General features: G+C 57.7%; 2 protein-coding genes across 8 annotated transcripts in view; one reads left to right on the plus strand and one right to left on the minus strand.

Moving 5' to 3' along the window:
• Positions 1-1,056: 1,056 nt before the first annotated feature.
• Positions 1,057-6,708, minus strand: PSMA7 (proteasome 20S subunit alpha 7). The gene is made up of 7 exons (XM_074347546.1): positions 6,482-6,708; positions 4,220-4,346; positions 3,545-3,669; positions 2,838-2,960; positions 2,382-2,501; positions 1,635-1,697; positions 1,057-1,285 (listed from the first exon to the last, which is right to left on the minus strand). Exons 1-7 carry the CDS (start codon positions 6,575-6,577, stop codon positions 1,193-1,195), a joined length of 747 nt encoding a protein of 248 aa, XP_074203647.1. The 5' UTR covers positions 6,578-6,708; the 3' UTR covers positions 1,057-1,192.
• Positions 6,709-6,850: 142 nt separating this feature from the next.
• The window catches only part of SS18L1 (SS18L1 subunit of BAF chromatin remodeling complex), a 28,562-nt gene continuing 18,567 nt past the window's right edge, over positions 6,851-16,845 (plus strand). For 5 of the 7 annotated variants that reach the window (XR_012500690.1, XR_012500695.1, XR_012500694.1 and 2 more), the window contains exon 1: positions 6,851-7,150. Coding sequence is in view for 1 of the 7 variants with exons in the window: in XM_074347536.1 (XP_074203637.1) it covers positions 7,082-7,150 (69 nt within the window). In the remaining 6 variants the exon portion in view is untranslated. Of the gene's footprint in view, positions 7,151-7,173; positions 12,139-16,845 lie in introns of those variants that run through there. The other 2 variants (XM_074347536.1, XR_012500693.1) reach the window with 2 other exon arrangements.

Consider the following 16,845-nt stretch of genomic DNA (forward strand, 5'->3'; position numbering starts at 1 on the left):
TACTCCCTAACAGACTCTGAACACTGTGGGTAGTTTCGGAATTTGAACAAATTCTTGGCAACCTTCCATTTTTTGGCAAATGAAAGCCATGCAGTTTACCTGCGAGATGCCGACAGCCTCGGCACCAACTCTGAACTAGGAGGTGACTCAGCACTTGAGCGAAACAGGTATTTCTCTCCTAGAGATTCTAAATATAGTTGTCAGTTTACCACCTATGACTAACCTTGCTATTAAAAATTTAAACTGACAGTCATTTTGACAACTGCACATTTTAGGCTGAGTTTAAAATGTATCTGGGCCTCTACTCCACTGTGGAAGCCAGAGGTACGTATGCCATTAAATGAGGATGCAGAGCAAGAGAAGCCGTAGGTGGTTGAGATCAGAGCCCCGGAGTCCCGCCCTGGAGTCCCAGGAGACCAGCCCAAGGACCCAAGGAGCCCTGTGTGTTCTCCCAGGGCACCAGCACTGGGGGCAGGGCCTCATGAGAAGCAGCAGAGCTGTGCAGCCAAAGGAGGTGGTTAGGATTTTTCTGTGAAGGTAAAACTTAGAACCATTACCCTGCTGCTGGACTGGAAGCTAAAACAAGGGCCGTCTTTCTGGCTAAAAGGTGAGAGGGCAGGAAAGAGCCAGCACCAGAAGTCTTAAGGTAGGAGGTAAAAGGAATGTTGGCTTGATCTACTGAAACCAGAAATTAAAGACTAGCTTCACAGCTCCTGCTCAGCAACACGAAGTGATGAGTTCAGCTGAGTGCTACTTTCTGTGCTGGTGTTTTGTGTCCCTGATGTTACATTCTTAAAGGACTATGAAGGCCTCAGGAGGCAGGCAGTCATTCTGTGTCTGGGGCCCCTAAAGGAGAGAAACCCTGAGTTCTGCACCCGCGGCTCCCGTCTCCAGCAGCGTGGACCCGGTAACGTGCCCCCACAAACCCCGCGGGAGGAGCCCATTTCAGCCACCACCTTGTCTCAGCCTGGCACCGAGAAGCCACAAGGAACACTCGAGACTCAAAGTGAGCACGTTTCCTGAAGAGCTATCAGTACACCCAAACGATACATACTCTGAAAGATTAAAAAAGATGGAGGTTTATTGTAGGACATGGGGACGATACAGATAATGGAATGGAAATGCCTACGAATCATTCTGAGAATCATCCATGATTTGAATTTAAAAATCGCTACAAGCAAGACTTCATTCATCATGACGCTTTCTTCTGTTTCTTCTTTTCGTTTTCCTCCTTTTCTTTCTCAATCTCAGCCACATATTTCTCAATTTCTTCAGGATTTAAAATCTATCAAAGAAACAGTGTAGGGTTAAGCCTCCCCCAAGCCACACAAGGTGCCCCAGAGCGGGGGCCCCAGACTGCCCCTCACAGCTGCTGCTTCAGGACACCACGCTGCGTGCGCCTGGTCGGGTACCAAACCGGAGCGGGCATGTGGGTGATAACGGAAAAGCAGGAGCAAGCGTGCTCAGCTGCGCTGCTCGGTGCTGTCCAGGGAGCAATACCAGAATGCTTTTTCTCTCAGTGCGTGGGGCTCCTTGGAAAGAACTTCTTCCGATGCTAAAGCCCCAGCAGAACGGTCCTAAAAATGCACTGGGGGTGCCCACGGGTGAAGACAGCAAACCCACTTGGTGATTACCTTGAGGGGCTGGTCTCGCCTCATGACAGCAAGTTCAATGTTTTTGCCGCCCGACTGTACCACCTTGGAGAGAGAAAAGCTTCAGATACCTCTCCTACCTCAAGACTGAAGCCTGCCGACAAGCCCCTCAAACGGTGTCACGTGAACCCGAATCCAGCACTGCCACGCGAGGGGAGGGGTGGGACACTGAGGTCTCAGCACCCAAAGCTCGTGTCCCAACTGTGTGTTGAGGTGCAAAGTCCTCTGGGATACCTGCACCCCCCCTCCTGTCCCCGGTCCCTCCTGCACAGCAGATGTGCTCACGGCCCTCACCTCTCCGTGCAGCCTCTCCCACTGCTGAGCCCCAGCGTCTGGAACCCGGCCCGGCCTTCCCACCACTCTCCTATGCCTCTTTGGCTTCACTTGCCAGCACTTCCAGTGTCTCGACAGAGTCCCAGACCTCTCGGCTCACATCCATTACCCCCAGTTCTTCTGATTCCTGGGCCTCAGCAGCAGCTTGAGCCTGGAGGCTGAGTGATGGCTGGGAGCTCTGCTCCCGGGGAAGCAATCTAGCCTCTCGGTGCTGTGACCGCCCCAGCCATGTAAAGAGGTCATGGAGCACAGGAGCTGGGACTGGTGGCACCGCTGGTGCCCTTGCCGCCTCCTGGCTGCCCACATCAGGTGCCCCATTCTGTGGGTTCCACCCAGCCCAAGTACTGCCACGACGCCATGGGTGTCCTCAGTATCGTTCCCAGATTTCAAACTTACTTCCAGGAGGGCCTTGATAACCAGCTTGATGGTCAGATCATCAGTTTCAATCGCTTCGTCGGTGTAATTCTTCTCTAGAAACTCTCGCACTGACTTGGCCCCGCGGCCTATGGCATTGGCCTGAGGCAGGGGTGTGTGTTAGTCACACAGCGCAGGGCAGCGGTCACCCCCGTGCGGCTGGCACCCCTGCCCCATGGCTTCCTTGTGCAAAGGGCCTCTGGAGTTAGTGCCGATTCCTACTAAGAAGGGGAGTGTCTACTGAGAGAGACACAGGCGACTTGACGATGCCGCGTATCCTTACAGCTCGCTGTCCTTTTCCCCAAACGGTGACGCCTAGTGACTCCCCAGCTCCCGCGTCGCCCGGGTCATGGATACACAGCTCATGGTGCACATGCTATCACAGGGCCAGGCCAGCCCCCGGCAGCCCAAAGCCCCTCCGTTTCGTCAGGGACTCACCTTCCAGGCATGGTATGTGCCTGAGGGGTCAGTCTGATAGAGTCTGGGGGTGCCGTCAAAGTCGAAACCCACAATGAGGGCGGAGATGCCAAACGGCCTGCGCCCGTTGCTCTGTGTGTAGCGCTAGGGGAAAAAGACACCGTGACACCGCTGTCTCAGCACAAAGGCCCCCCAGAACCCACCGTGAACAAAATACACAATGTTCCAAACAATGTGCTTTTAGCAAAGGGACGAGATTAAGCCCACATTCTGGCAATCTGTAATTCAGGTCATGAAGGAGGCCAGCCAGGGGCTCCCAGTATCCCCGCCGTGCTGCGGTGCTTCCACTCTTGGGCCAGAGCCGCGCCGCCGCGCTCAGCAGGGCCACCAGGAGGAATCCTGACAGCAGCTACATTCTGGCCACACAGTTGGCTCACGATGACTAGGATTTCGACAGAGTGGGGGTGTTTTTTCGTCCCCTCCCAACTGCTTGGTGACTGGTCATATCATCGTATCATTTCCCTCTAGAAATCTGAATTTGGACTGCCCTGTGCAACTACAGATGCCACCAAAAAGGGCAAGAGATGGCAGAAATCAAGGCCAGGACTGCGTGTGTGGAGCCAGTGCACTTTTCTGGTTTCCCTGTAGCGACAGGCGCGAATGCCCATGTGAAGTGCTGCGGCAGGGGGCTCCCCAACGGGGCCGAGCCCCGGCAGGCGGGCACCCACCTGCTTCAGACTGGCAATATAGCGGGTGATGTACTCCACGGTGACTGGGTCCTCCACTGTCAGCCGGTGGCTCTGGCATTCCACCCGGGCCCTGTTGATGACTATTCTTGCGTCAGCGGTGAGGCCTGCAATAACCACAGAGAACCCCGCCTGAGCCCCACCAGCCAGTCAGCCAAGGAAGCCGGCAAAGATGCTAAAGCCGGTCCTCCAAGACCCGGCACTGAGGTCATTCTCAGTGATCTGCCGTGGAACCACCAGCCTCCACAAGCCTCTCTGAGAAAGTCGGGTGTACCAGGCGCCATGTGGGTCAGACTGTAAACACACTCATCCTCCCACAAGGTAAGTCAACCTCTAGTTCAGGTGAACCAGGGTCTCCCTGCTGAGGCGGGAACCGAGTGAACCCACGTGGTGTGCAAACACATCGCTGTCACGCTCTGCCTCCCGGCACAGTCGGCCATGGAAGCCCACCCTTCCTCCCGACTGACCGCCATGAGGCGATGGCACAGCCTCCGTCCTAGGGGTGTTTGTTGACTTAGCCCCTGTGCTGCAGCCACCTGGGGAGGAGGGACCCCCCCCCCAAGAATCTGTGGCCAACCCTTTTCTTTTTACACGTCCCCCAACAGCCTTTCCACCAGGTTAGCCTCTAGAGCACCTCAGTGCTGGGTGCAGACTCACCCGCGAACGCCATGCAGACATTGTCATCCAGAGCACAGATCTTCCGCACGGTTCTCTCATCCTGAAGTTTGGCCACTGACTTCTTCTCCACACCAAGAACAACAATGTCTTTTCCTCGAACACCAACCTTCAATGAATACCAACATGGCACTTAAGAAAGTGACATGAGGTTCTGCCACCCGGCACAGAGCACTAAGAGTGGGTGTAGCAGATGATAGCATGGTCCTGGGAACACCCTAGGGGTGGCACGGACACCCTGCAAACGCTGCGTCTGGGCCCACTTCTGCAGAGCTAGCCTAGGGATCGTGATCCAAGTGCCTAGTCCTGTGCCTTAACCTAAAACACTGATACGCAGTTTCAGTTACAACACAACTGAGAAGTAACTACTGCTTATAACAACCTGTGATGAGAAAGAAATACACAGACGTGTATAACTGAATCACTGTGCTGTACCCTGGAAACACAACACTGCTAATCAACTAGGCGTCAGTTAAAAGAACTAGCTACTGTAGGGTCAGTGTGCCTATGTATCCCTTTGACCCAGTGAACCAGAGTCCAATGAAGGGCCTTCACACCGGAGTCCCTAACACTGAAACTGGATGTTCTCAAAGCAGTGTTGCTGTGGCTGTGAAATCATACCAAAACCCACCCCACTCTCTCCTGCGTTTTTGAAACCAGTGTGTACAGCTGTGGGGGAGGGCCCGACGCAGCATCAGGTGGACAAGGTATTACTGTTACTGGGAGGCCAACAGCTCTCTGCTTATGGCTGATCCTGCAGAGGAGGACGTACTAAAACGTGGGAAAAGTCGCCGATTGCCAGTTAACCCCCCAAGCGAGGCAGCAGCAGACACAAATGAGGCCACCACGTAGCACAGCAGCATCCCCTTAGTTTAGGGCAGGGCTTCTCAGCCTCAGCACAGGGGCATCGGGGCTGGCCAGTTCTTTGATCTGAGGGCTGTCCCCGAGCAATGAGCACCGCAGGAGGACTGGCGGCATCCTGGCTCCACCTCTAGAAGTCTCCACGTGCTGCCAAACGCCCCCTGGGGTGCAGAGAAGCACTGGCTGGCAGCGTTTCAGATTTCAAGGAACTCTGAACTAACTCCGTCTTCAAAGTTCCCAAGGGAAAGAAGGCCAGGCCAGAGACACTAGCTGCGTTAAGCAAAAGTAGCAACTGTAGTTGGCCCAAGAGAGTATGGGGGAGCAGGGGGTGGCAGCTGACTCCTCCAGCAGTCTCTAAGCTGAGGTAAGTCACAAGATGGATTTGGGGCCTTCATTTCAAAACATGCAAGAAATGAAAATACTTCAAAATTCACAGAATCGTGTGTTTTCTCTCTGTCCACTCAAACCTCTTAAGTACCAGGTTAAAGAAAACCATCACATTGTTTGCAATAAGCAAGCTGACAAGTGTCTTGAAGACATCATGTATTTAAATTTCAGACGGCGGTCTCAGTAAGGCCAGTGGGTCGGGCGCGCCGCCGCGGCGGGGGAGCACCCAGCGCAGCCAGCCGGGGGGGGGGGGGGGGCCTGTCAGCAGCGCTAGGCTGCCGGCGCCCTTTGTTCTCCAAGCCGACCTGGACGTCGAGGACAACTGCCTTCCCGGTGGGGCAAGTGCCCGAACTAGGCGCTGTCCAGACGCGGGTCGCCTAAGTCACTCGCTCCCTTAAAGAACGTTCCGGAGTGGGGAAGGGGCCAGCCCGGTCGCTCCGAACCCCGCGCCTCCGCCGCCTGCGGCGCACCCACCGGCCTGGCCCCGGCCCCCGCTCTCCCGGGCCCGCGGCAGCCGCGACCCAGAAACATGGCCGTCGCCACCAGGCGCGTGCACGGGCTCGGGACTCCGAGAAGGAGCAGGAGGCCGGCGCCTGGCACCGAGTCCGGGGGTCAGCAGCGCGCCTGCCGAGCAGCCAACAAACACACACCCTGGTTCGCCGGCAAGCGGAAGTCCGTCCACCCAGCGACAGTTCCGCCCGGCCTGCCCTCGCGTCCCCACGCCCACGGCTCGAGGCGCCCCCTTCCCGCAGCAGCGCGCTAGTCCCGGCTTCCGTGTGCGCCCAACGCCACTGTACTAACCCCGGGCCCCGAACTGGGGAGGCCGGTGGGCACGAGGCGCCTGGGCCCCACCCAGCCGCCCGGGCCCCCTGCCCTGCCCCCGGCTGCGCGGGCCTCTCCACGCCCGGGCTCTCCGCTCCCCGAGGACAGGCCTCCCTTGGCCTCCCGCGCCCCAGCAGCGCCGCCCGGACCCCAGCCCCTCGGCCAGCCGCTCACCGCAGTCGAGCCCTTCTTCACGGCCTCCTGCGCGTACTCCACTTGGAAGAGGTGGCCGTCGGGCGAGAAGACGGTGATGGCGCGGTCGTAGCTCATGCCGGCGGAGCGACGCAGCCGGGCCCGGGAAAAGCGCACACTCACGGCCGGCGCAACCCGCGATTCACGACGTCGTTGCGCCCGCGCCTCGCGCCCGCCCACCCCCGGCGCCGCCGACTGCGCTGCTGGCGTAAGGCGGTGTCGGGAGGCGTCAGGCGGCGTCGGCGGCGTCTGGCGGACGTGCGCGCCGGCCGGGGCGGGGCCGGACCGAACCACCGGCGGGGGGCGCGGGGGGGCGGCGCGGTGGCGGCGGGCCGGGCGCGGGGCGCAGCGCGGCCGCTCGGGGACGCCTTGCGGGGTCTGTCCTCAGAGTGGGGCGATGCTTGGGGCGGCGGCGCGGCGGGCACGGGAGCGGCGCGGCGGCGAAGGGGCGGGCGAGCCCACGGCGCGGCGCCCCCCGCGCCCCCCGCCCCCCAGCGACTGCGGGGAATGAGAGCCTCGGGCCGCGGAGCGCAGCCGGAGAATAAACCCCGATGATCTCGGGCTGATCTCGTGCCCGCGACCATGTCGGTGGCCTTCGCGTCCGCCCGGCCGAGAGGCAAAGGGGAGGTCACGCAGCAAACCATCCAGAAGGTGGGCTGGGGGCCTCGGGCCAGGGCGACGCGGGGTGCGTGCAGGCGCGGGGCCGAAGCGCCGGCAGCCGGTGGGCGCGGGGCGCGAACAAAGCCGGGGCGCAGCCGATCGCCGCGACCCCGCCGAGGCCCCTCGCGCGCCCGGCAGCCAGCCTGCGCCAACTGGAGCGGGGGCGCGCGGGGCTGCGGGCAGGGGCGCAGGGCCCCCGACGGGGTGGTGTCCGCGGAGCCGAGCCGGGAACAACGCCGGGCCGCGCCAGGCACAGTGGGGACCCGCCGCCTTCGGGGACAGGGGCGCAGGGTGGCGGAACCGGGAGCACGCGGGGTGGTGTCCGAGGGATGCTACCCGCGGGGTGGTGTCGGAGAGGTAGTGTCCGCGAAGCCAAGTCGGGAACAATCCTGGGCCGCGCCGGGCACAGTGGTGACTCGTCGCCTTTGGGACCAGGAGCCGTGGGCAGGGGCGCAGGGCGGCGGGACTCGGCGCCCGCAAGGTGGTGTCCGCAGGCCGCCCCGCGCGCAAAGGGGACAGACCTGGCTGGCGTAAGAGGTGGCGCAGCGCGGTGGGCGGCCCCGGTCCCTGCGCGAAGCTTGACTGGTGGAGGGGGCACGGGGCGAAGGGGCCAGCAGCCGGCCACGCCTGTCGCCTTACTCTGGTGCTGGTACTCCGAGGCACAAAGGGGCTCATCCAGAGTATGGTACGCCCTTCCAGCAGCCCCGCAGCCCTCTAAGGAGCGTGCCACACCTCGGGGCGACCTGCTGGTCAGCGTGACACCTGACCAGCCTCCTCACCTAACAAACTTTACAGATTCGCTTTACAGCCTTGCCCGCCTTCTGCAAGTTTGGCTTTGTGGTTTTCTAGAGATAACCTTCAGGTGGGTTTGGGGACACCTTTATCAGAAGCCTTGAATTTTGAAATTGAGGTTTTAAATTTTCTCCTATTTCTCTTTGTAAGACAGGCTCGGAAGAAAGTGGATGTTAGTCATTCTTGCTTCAATTTTCTCAGTGTCCTTGGTAGCTACATGACTTTCTTTCTAATCTAGAATTCGTAGGATCGCGGGCAGTGGTATTTGGTTTCCGGAGCCTCTTATTTCCCCCAGGGATTCATGATGACTTGCCAGGACCTGGTGGACTTGGCTTCAGCCTCTTGCCTGTTGTGACACTGTTTTGCTGTGACTGGTTTTACAAACGAGGAGCCTCAGTAAACTCAAAATAGGAGAGAGATGGTTTGAGAAGCAGCAGAGATACACGTTTGAAAGTGGGGCGTTTTTATTTGTTTAGTCAACACTCATGTGGTGCTCACTGCAGACCAGGCACTGTTCTAAGGCTTTGCAGATCTCAAGTCATTTAATTTCTCAGGTTAGTTACTAACCATCATCCCCACTTTATAGATAAGGACACTGAGGTATAGGGAGGCTGAGCGCCTGCTGGTAAGTGATGGAGCCAGGAGTCAAACCCAGACAGTGGCTGGAGGGCCTGCCCTCACAGTGACGCTCGATCTGGGCCTCTTGGTGAGGCAGAGGGTCCGGTGTGCGGCTCAGACGCACATGTTAGCAGCACTAAGGGCCTCCGTCCGTGAGTCCTGGCTCTCTGCAGCTTAGCTATGAAGAACACAGTCGTGTTCCTGAAGTCACCTTGGCGTCAACATCCTTCCAGTTATTTGCACTTTGCGCCCACCCCCTATTAAAGCTCCCAGATTCTCCAGGCAAAACTGCAGTAGAGCGCTGCTTCCGAACATCAGATCAGAAAGACTGCACCCCGGAGCCGAAAATCTGCCTGATGGCTGTTGAAATGGGCCTTCCGCCCAGGCTGTCATCTGGTTTGACCCGATAGGGTTGGCAGTCTGTGTACTCACCGTGGTGTTTTGACACTGACCGTGTGTACCCAGGACTCTTTACTGGCAGGCTGAGGGGATGTGAGAGGTATGTGTTCTACACTCACGTGAGCTGTGTCCACACCACGTGCTCATACTCAGAGTGTTGAGAAAAGCGAGGAGTTCCTCGGAAGCCTGCTTGGTAGTGAAAGAGCAGGAAGTAGACTCCTGTCCTTAGAGTATATCTGGATAAGAGTGTGCCCGGCAAACTCCTACTGAACCTTCAAGGCCCCACTCAAATGTCCCCTCCTCATGCCCCCTTGGCAGTCGTGTGGTGCGTACAGCACTTTGACACATTGCTTGGGCTCCCAAATTTTCATGTTGCTGACCTGTACTTGTGCGTCCCCAGCCGTAACAATGTCTGGCACAGGTAGTGCCCAGGACACGCTGGAGCGTCTGTGACACTGGTTCTGTCAGCGGGGGTGCCTAGGATAGGTAGATGAGTTCTTCTCTGGTGGCTGCTATAACAGAGAACCACAAACGGGGCGGTTTCAAACGGCAGAAAGGTACTGTCTTACAGGTCTGGGGGCCAGAAGTCCAAAGCACAGGTGCTGGCAGGGTGGTTCCGTTCTGGGGTTCTGAGGGACCACTTGTACCACGCTCTTCTCTGGGCTTCCGACGGTTGCTGCAGTCCTTGGAGCTCCTTGGCTTGTAGACACATCACCCCTTCTCTGCCTCGTCTCCACGTGGCTGTCTCCCTGTGTGTGTCTCTGTCCAGTGTCCCTCTTCTCACAGGGACACCAGTTACAGGGCTCAGGGCCCACACTTGTCAAATGTGGCCTCGGTTGAGCTTGATTAAATTTGCAGAGACCCGATTTCCATATTAGGCCACCATCATGGATACTGGGAGTCAGGACCTGAACGTGTCATTTTGAGGGACACAATTTAACCCATAAGAGAGGATGTGGGGCTCGGGGTGTTCCAGACAAAGAGAACCAAGGAGCAGGGGTAGGAAGGGTCTGGAAGTTCAGGGGAGTCCCGAGGGGTCCCCCCTGTGGTCTGCAGGGAGCAGGTACAGGCACCAAGACCGGCAGGGCCTGGGGAGCCGGAGCCAAGCGCTAAGGTGCTTCAGCTTGTGGCCAAGCACAGCGTTCGTGCCGTGACACGCAGGTGAAACTGCACTCTGGTGAGAACCCCCGGGGCCGTGACTTTGCTGGAGAACATAGGATGGAGGTGGGCAGTGTCCCAGCAACCACCGGTGGCCCCATAGCAGGCGGGGACTTGCCCTGCACTGCTCTCCTCCGGTGTGGGACCAGGGGCTGTGCTCCCAGCGTGACTGGTGGGCCGCGTGGCTGGGCTGGGCACACTGGAGGGCCCCCGGTGCCTCTTTGCTGCTTGGTGCATAGTAGGTGCTTGATAGGTGTAAGTTTTATTGTTATTGTTTGTATCAGATTCCTTGGTTTGTCTCCTTGGCCAGAGGATGGGAGTGCTGTCTTGTCTGTCTAAATTCACTGCGTGCGGGGTCGGGCTCCATGGGAGCTGACAGACGGGTGGGCGCCCGGCGTGTTCGCTGGCTCGGGTCTGGTATAGGAGAGCAAGACCAGCAGGGCACATGCTCTGCCCCAGCGTCCTCTGTGCCGGGGCACAGGGGTGACGGATGGCCGCTGGGTCGGGGGATGGATGCCCTGTGCGTTCTCAGACCTGGAGTTTATTGTCTTAAAGAACATGGGCTAATTTGTAAGGGGGGTGAATTGGCCATTTTAAAATTAGAGCCGTCTCATGACTGGGAATGGTTTGGGGACTCTGAGCCTCCCATTAACTTGGCTGATTGACTAGTTTCCGGCAGTTGTCACCGGAAGCGCTTTCTTCCCAGTGAGCAGAGGCCTGGGAGGATCCCCAGGGATGGGAGGCGTGTGTCCCCTCTCTCTGGTCCTTGGGGCCAGCCCTGGGGGGGGGGTGTGGGGATGGGACCCCAGGGAGCAGCAGGGGGATGCAGCCAAGGGCTGTCCGCTGCTCTTGGTGAGCTTCTTTGTGCTGGGAGTGCCGCCCTGAGCGCACCTGGACCAGAGCTGCAGCGGCTGTGAGTGCAGCCCCTGCAAGTGGGGAAGCGTGTTCTCCAGGAGGGGACAGCCCCCGAGTCAGACCTGACCGCAGCCCTCCTGCCGTGCACCCCTGCAGAGCAGGTGCTGTCCGGGGCCCTCTGGTGGAAGATGGAAGCATCTGGATAAAGTGCAGCCTCCCCAGCCAGAGCAGTCACCTGCCTCCTCCAGGGGCTGGCTGACTCCCCTTAGCAGCTGTGTGTGGAGTCTGGAGGAGGGAGGGGACAGCAGCCAGGTGCCACTCACTTGCAGGTGTCCCCACTGGTGCTCTCCTCGTGGCCCCCCGCCCTCTGCCACCTAACATGCCACCCTGGCCTGTGGGTCAGGGCCTGGGCACCAGCCTCCGTGCTGGGAGTCAGAGGGCAGCTTCCCTGCAGTCCCCGGGCTGCGAGTAGGGGCTGCGCGCCGACCCCCTCAGTGCAGGAGTGAGGGGGGCCTGGCGCTGATGACCACAGGCTGCACAGGACCTGGGCAGAGTCGGGCCAGTGTGGTCTCCCGATCAGCGCGCACCACGACAGCTCACCTGCCTGTGCAGGGGCTCCAGGGAGGAGGTCTGGATGCCGTGTCCCGTTCCACTTGGCTGGCCTGGCTCCCGAGCAGATGGGCGCCACTCATGTTTCTTTCCAGTGCGGGGCTGAGGGGAGGGGCAGTGGCCCTCAGAGTCAAGGGTGGGCGTGGAATCCTGTGGAGCAGGGCGGGCACTTCCTGGGCTCAGAGTCTCATTCAGCTGATAGCGGTACGCAACCCAGCCTCACCATGCCTCAGCTTCCTCGGTTCAAAGAGGGCGATGCCACCAGCTCCTCACCAGCTGCACCTGTGGTTAAACGCTCAGGAAGGTGCCCAGCCTTGTAACTGACTCGGCCTTTTGATCGGATCGGACACTTGACCGGGATGGATGAGCGCGTTCTGAAAGGGAGGTGATTCCAAACTGCGGGAACCCGTGTGAGTCCAGGGCCATGTGAAGAGGCGAAGGAAGCCGAGCTCAGCCTCTGCCCGGACTCCTCGCGGGCTGGGCAGCGATGACCAGCGATGATGAGCGCCCGGGCGCTGGAGACAGGAGGTGACTCCCACGGAAGGAAGGTGGGCGTGTTTGCTGATGCATCGATGTTAACACGTCTTATTGTGTCCTTAGAGTCCTTGGAAATTGAACACGTGTGTCAGTCACAGAGGTAGGACCACAGGGCAGGGGCCAGCCCCTCCCAGGGACACCGTGCGTGTAAGGTTTGGGCCTTACGCCTTAATGCCTAGGTCATGTGTTCTCCAATCAGGCAAACGTTTCAAGGGGTCCTGTCGGCTTCCTTCAGCAGAGTCTGTGGCACCAGTGGGTGGTGGCTGCCCAGTGCCTGGGGGAAGGAGCCCTGATCAGTTAGCCATGTTTGCCCCAAGAGGAGGCAGGGGAGGAGGGGGCACACAAGCCAAGCGCTGGCTCAGCCACCTGGCGACACTGCACAGCTGCCAGTCAGCGCCGGGCTCCTTCTTTCGCGGCTCCTAGGAGTTACCTTGCATCGAGTCCATCCCACACGTGGATGGCACACACTGCGGCCTTGGTTGTAGCAGCAGAAGCCGGAGACCAACTGGACACCATATGTGCATTCATATCGTGGAATTCTCTGGAGCTTAGGAAACAGTCGGGGGGAGGGTCTTTATGGTAGATACAGGACACTCCAGGACATCAGGGAGGACAAGGGCCAGGGGAGACCAGCGGGACGGGAATGTTCCGGGTGTATGGACAGCAGGGGTCGGGGGATGCTTCCAGGAGGCGCCGAGGCTGGCGCGAGTGGTGGCCTTGGCGGGGAGGTGGGAGACTCGCCTTTCCTGCGGGGCTGCCCGGTCTCTGGCACGTCCGCGGACCTCTTCCCACTTGAACAGCAGCAGTCTTTGTTAATTACAAGAACGTCCACGAGGACGTGGTGAGGGGACTTCCTGCCCATCGTGGGATGACCTGAACCCCCCTCGGCAGTGAGCCTCGGGGCCCCTCTTCCAGGGCCACATCCCAGTTGTCATGGGGGGCCATTTCCCCTTCAGACATCCTCACCCAGGTTTCCCCTACTCTCTTTGTGGCCTCTGGGACCCCAGTCCCTTCCCTCCCCAGTTCTCTGTCATCCTCACTCCCTCACCCACCCCATCAGGACCCCACGTGTCCCCCGTGCCCAGCCCTCCCTCTCCGCCTGTGGGGCCTTAGTGCCGGGCAGGGCCCACAGGAGGCAGAGCTCAGGCCCTCTGAGCCCCGTCATTCACCAGTTCCCTTGCAGCTAAGTCCAGTTCCTTGTAAAGCCTCGTGGGAGAAACAGCAGCCAAGGAATGACATCTGGCTCTGTGTCCCGTGTCCCCACCCCCACGTGGGTGCTGGGCTTGGCTACAGGATGCTCTGACTGCTGAGATGTCAGCCAGCCTAACCCAGCCGAGGCTTGGTAAGCACCTACATTGGGGCTGCCCTCTTAAGAGCCCTGAGACCACCATGATGACCAGGTGGAGGAGGCCCTGACCTGATCCCAGAGGTGAGCCCATGTGAGACTTGCAGCAGACCTGCTCAGATGGCCCCAAGCTAAGAAGTTTTCATCACTGCATGTGGGGATGTTTGTTACACAGCAATGGGTAATAGATACGTCTGTGTATGTTGTGACTTTGTTCATACCAGCCCCTGCAGTCAGCCCAGACTGCAGTTCAGAAGGTCACCCTCACTCTGTTTGGCTCAGGACTCCCTTTCCCCTAATTGCCCCATAGCTCCACATCTCTGACATGCCATACCCTCTTATCCAGTTCCCAGAACTTCTCTCCAGTTTTGGATGTGCCTGCTCTGCCAGGCCTCTGCCTGTGCTCTGCCCTCCACCTGGGTTGTCCTTCCCTCTCCACCTATGCGCTCCTGGTCCGCTCTCCCCCTAAGGCTTGGACAGCATCCCTGGGTGCCCCCCGCTGCCAAGATCATATTCACCAAGCTGCCACCTTGTGGCACCAAGCAGACATGTGTCCACATCTGTCTCTCCCTGCCGCTGGTGCCACCATGAGCAAGAGTGGGATCTCGCCACCTGCTTGTCGAATTCGCCAAGGCCTGGGACAGGCCTTCTGAGATGGGATCTCACCACTTCTCACCGCCTGGCCCTCAATGCTGAGCTCCAGATGGCGATGCCACTTCCTCCACTAACTGCCCCCAACATCCTCGCCTCCAGAGGCCGTGAGCCATGCCTGGCATTTGGGTTTCAGCCCTCACACTTCATGAGTCTCAGACTCCTTTCTCTGTGACATCAAGGCCCCGTCACCCCTGAACCTGTAGGAAATCAGGCTTCCCAACAGGACAGAGTACAAGGGGCGTGCCTTCTGGTGCGGGAATAGACAGGATCGCCTGTGACAAAGCTCGGGAGCTGGGTGTCAACCAGAGACGGTAATAAATATGTGAAGAAGTAGATTGTTAATTCTCTAATCGGTGTAAGTGGTTTCTTTATTTTTCAACTTCATATTAAAGATACACATTTTTAGACACATACCAGATAGAGAAGCATCCAGGGGCCCCTGGACCCGCCCAGCTCAGCAGTCCCAGACTCCTTTCAGGCTTCTTTTAAATGATAGCACAAACACATGCCTGTCTTAGACATTTTCATAAACACAAGTGCATAAAGAAATTAAAATCTATATTCATAATCTCTGCCCTGGAGACAGCCAGGGTTTCCCTCTTGTCACTTATTCCTTGTTTTTAGGTTAGAGTTTATGCTCATCATGTGCACATAAGGAGTCAAATAGTGCTGCAGGGTTTCCACGTCCGCGCAGCGCCCTCTCGCTCTTTTTGTTGCTAAACCAAGTAGCTACTTCTGGAATGGTTTTAGTTTTAGGCATCGTCTGTTGCATTCGTCTGCTCAGGCTGTTACAACAGAACACCATGGACGGAGCGGCTGAAACCACGGACCTTCGTTTCTCACGGTTCTGGGGCTGGAAGTCCAAGCTCAAGGTGCTGGCAGGCTTGGTGAGGGCCTGCTTCCTGGCTTGTGGATGGCTGCCTTCTGGCTCTTCACAGAGACGAGAGAGGAAGCTCTGAAGCTCGGCTGTTATCTTCTTCTTATAAGGGCGCTAATCTCATGGTGGGGCCTCCACACTCGACCTCATCTAAACCCAGTCACCCCCAAAAGCCTCACCTCTGGATGTTGCCACATGGGGAGTTATGGCTTCAGTATAGGAGTTTTGGGGGGACACAGATACTCAGTCCATAACATTTGCTGATCTCACATGATGATGATGGTAAGTGGGGACTTCACTTGTGTGTGCCCCTCCCCCCCCAACCCGCCGGTGCACCCATTGCCCCCGGAGGGCTTCCTGCTGGTTGTGGTGGTATAAATGGTGCTCCGTGCAGGATCGCAGGATCACTCTTCTTGCCCAGTCTTTCATTCTCCCTGGAGTGGGCAATCTCACTTTGCTTGTAATCACTTCTCCCTAGTTTATCTCGGACGTTCTTCCCTGGAGCCTCTTCATCTCGGGTGTTCTGTCAGGATCATTGTCTCAGGGCTGCTCTTCTTGGGCCTCCACGGGTCTCCCTCCATCATGGTCGAGCTTCTTTTGGCTTCTGTGTTGGTCTGAGATCCTCCCTTTTTGGCGTTTGTGCCCTTGTCTTGGGCCGCATTCTGTTGTAGATTCCCGAGAAAAGGTGTATGGGACGTGAACCTTTTTTTTCTTCCTTTTTCAGTTTAAACCTTTTTTAAAAAAATCTTTTTAACATTTTGGGGGTATTATTTATTTATTTATTTGGGGGAGGTGATTAGGTTGGCTTGTTTGTTTAATGGAGGTCCTAGGGATTGAACCCAGGACCTTGTGCACGCTAAGCACGCGCTCCACCATGGATCTACACTCTCCCTCTGGGACATGAACCTTTAAAAGGGTTCCTGTATGCTCTTCACCTGAATTCCCCAGCTTAACACACTGCCTCGTTTACTATCCTCTCACCCTGCCCCACCCTGCCCTGTATATAAATACTATTTTTGCTGGAACTATTTGAGAGTAAGTTGCAGACCTGAAGCCTCTTCACTCCCAAATGCTGAAGCATCACTTTCCTCCAAAGAAAGACATAACCGCAGTATAGTGATCGGAGTGTGGGAGCCGACATGGATACGGTGCTGTTATCTGACGTGCAGGACTCAATCTGAGTCCCCATTTGCCCCAGTGATGTGCTTCGTGGTACATGGAACTCCCACGCCATGTGTGTTCAGTTTCCCGGTGGGGAACTCTACTTCCATCTTCTTTGTCTTTAAAACTGACGTTTTAAAGGTCAGTTATTGTGCTCTTTTTGGGTGGAAGGTGAATTTTCCTTTTTGTGTTAAGTATGTTCATCCTACCCTGACACTTAGTGTTTTGGCTGCCGAAAGAGTTGGAGAGAAGTCTCCCTTGGGATCAGATTAATGTCCCTCGGGATGTCCCCTTAGGGATTGCCTCACTTCTCCTCAGAGTACTTCCCCAGGATCCAGTCCTCTCCCCTTCGGCAGTCACCCTCAGACAGAGGGTGTCATCTCTAAGTCTCCCTCAGGATCAGATCCTCTCTCCTCAGAAAGTCTCCCTAGGGACTGGGTTGTCCCTCCTTAAGGATTTTGCCTCAGGATGAGGCCATCTCTCCTCAGATTGTCTTCCTCGTGATCCTGTCAACACTCCTGAGAAAGTCTCCCTCAGGATGAGGTCCTCCCACCTCAGAAACCCCCAGAAGGAGCAGGTCGTCACTCCTTGTATTGTCTCCTTCAGGACCCCATGAACTCTCCTCAGAAAGTCTTCTTCAGGAGCAGGTCATCTCCAGTCAGCAACTCTTCCTCAGAATCG

The sequence above is a fragment of the Camelus bactrianus genome, chromosome 19 (genome assembly GCF_048773025.1).
Source record: "Camelus bactrianus isolate YW-2024 breed Bactrian camel chromosome 19, ASM4877302v1, whole genome shotgun sequence".
Lineage (NCBI taxonomy): Eukaryota > Metazoa > Chordata > Mammalia > Artiodactyla > Camelidae > Camelus > Camelus bactrianus.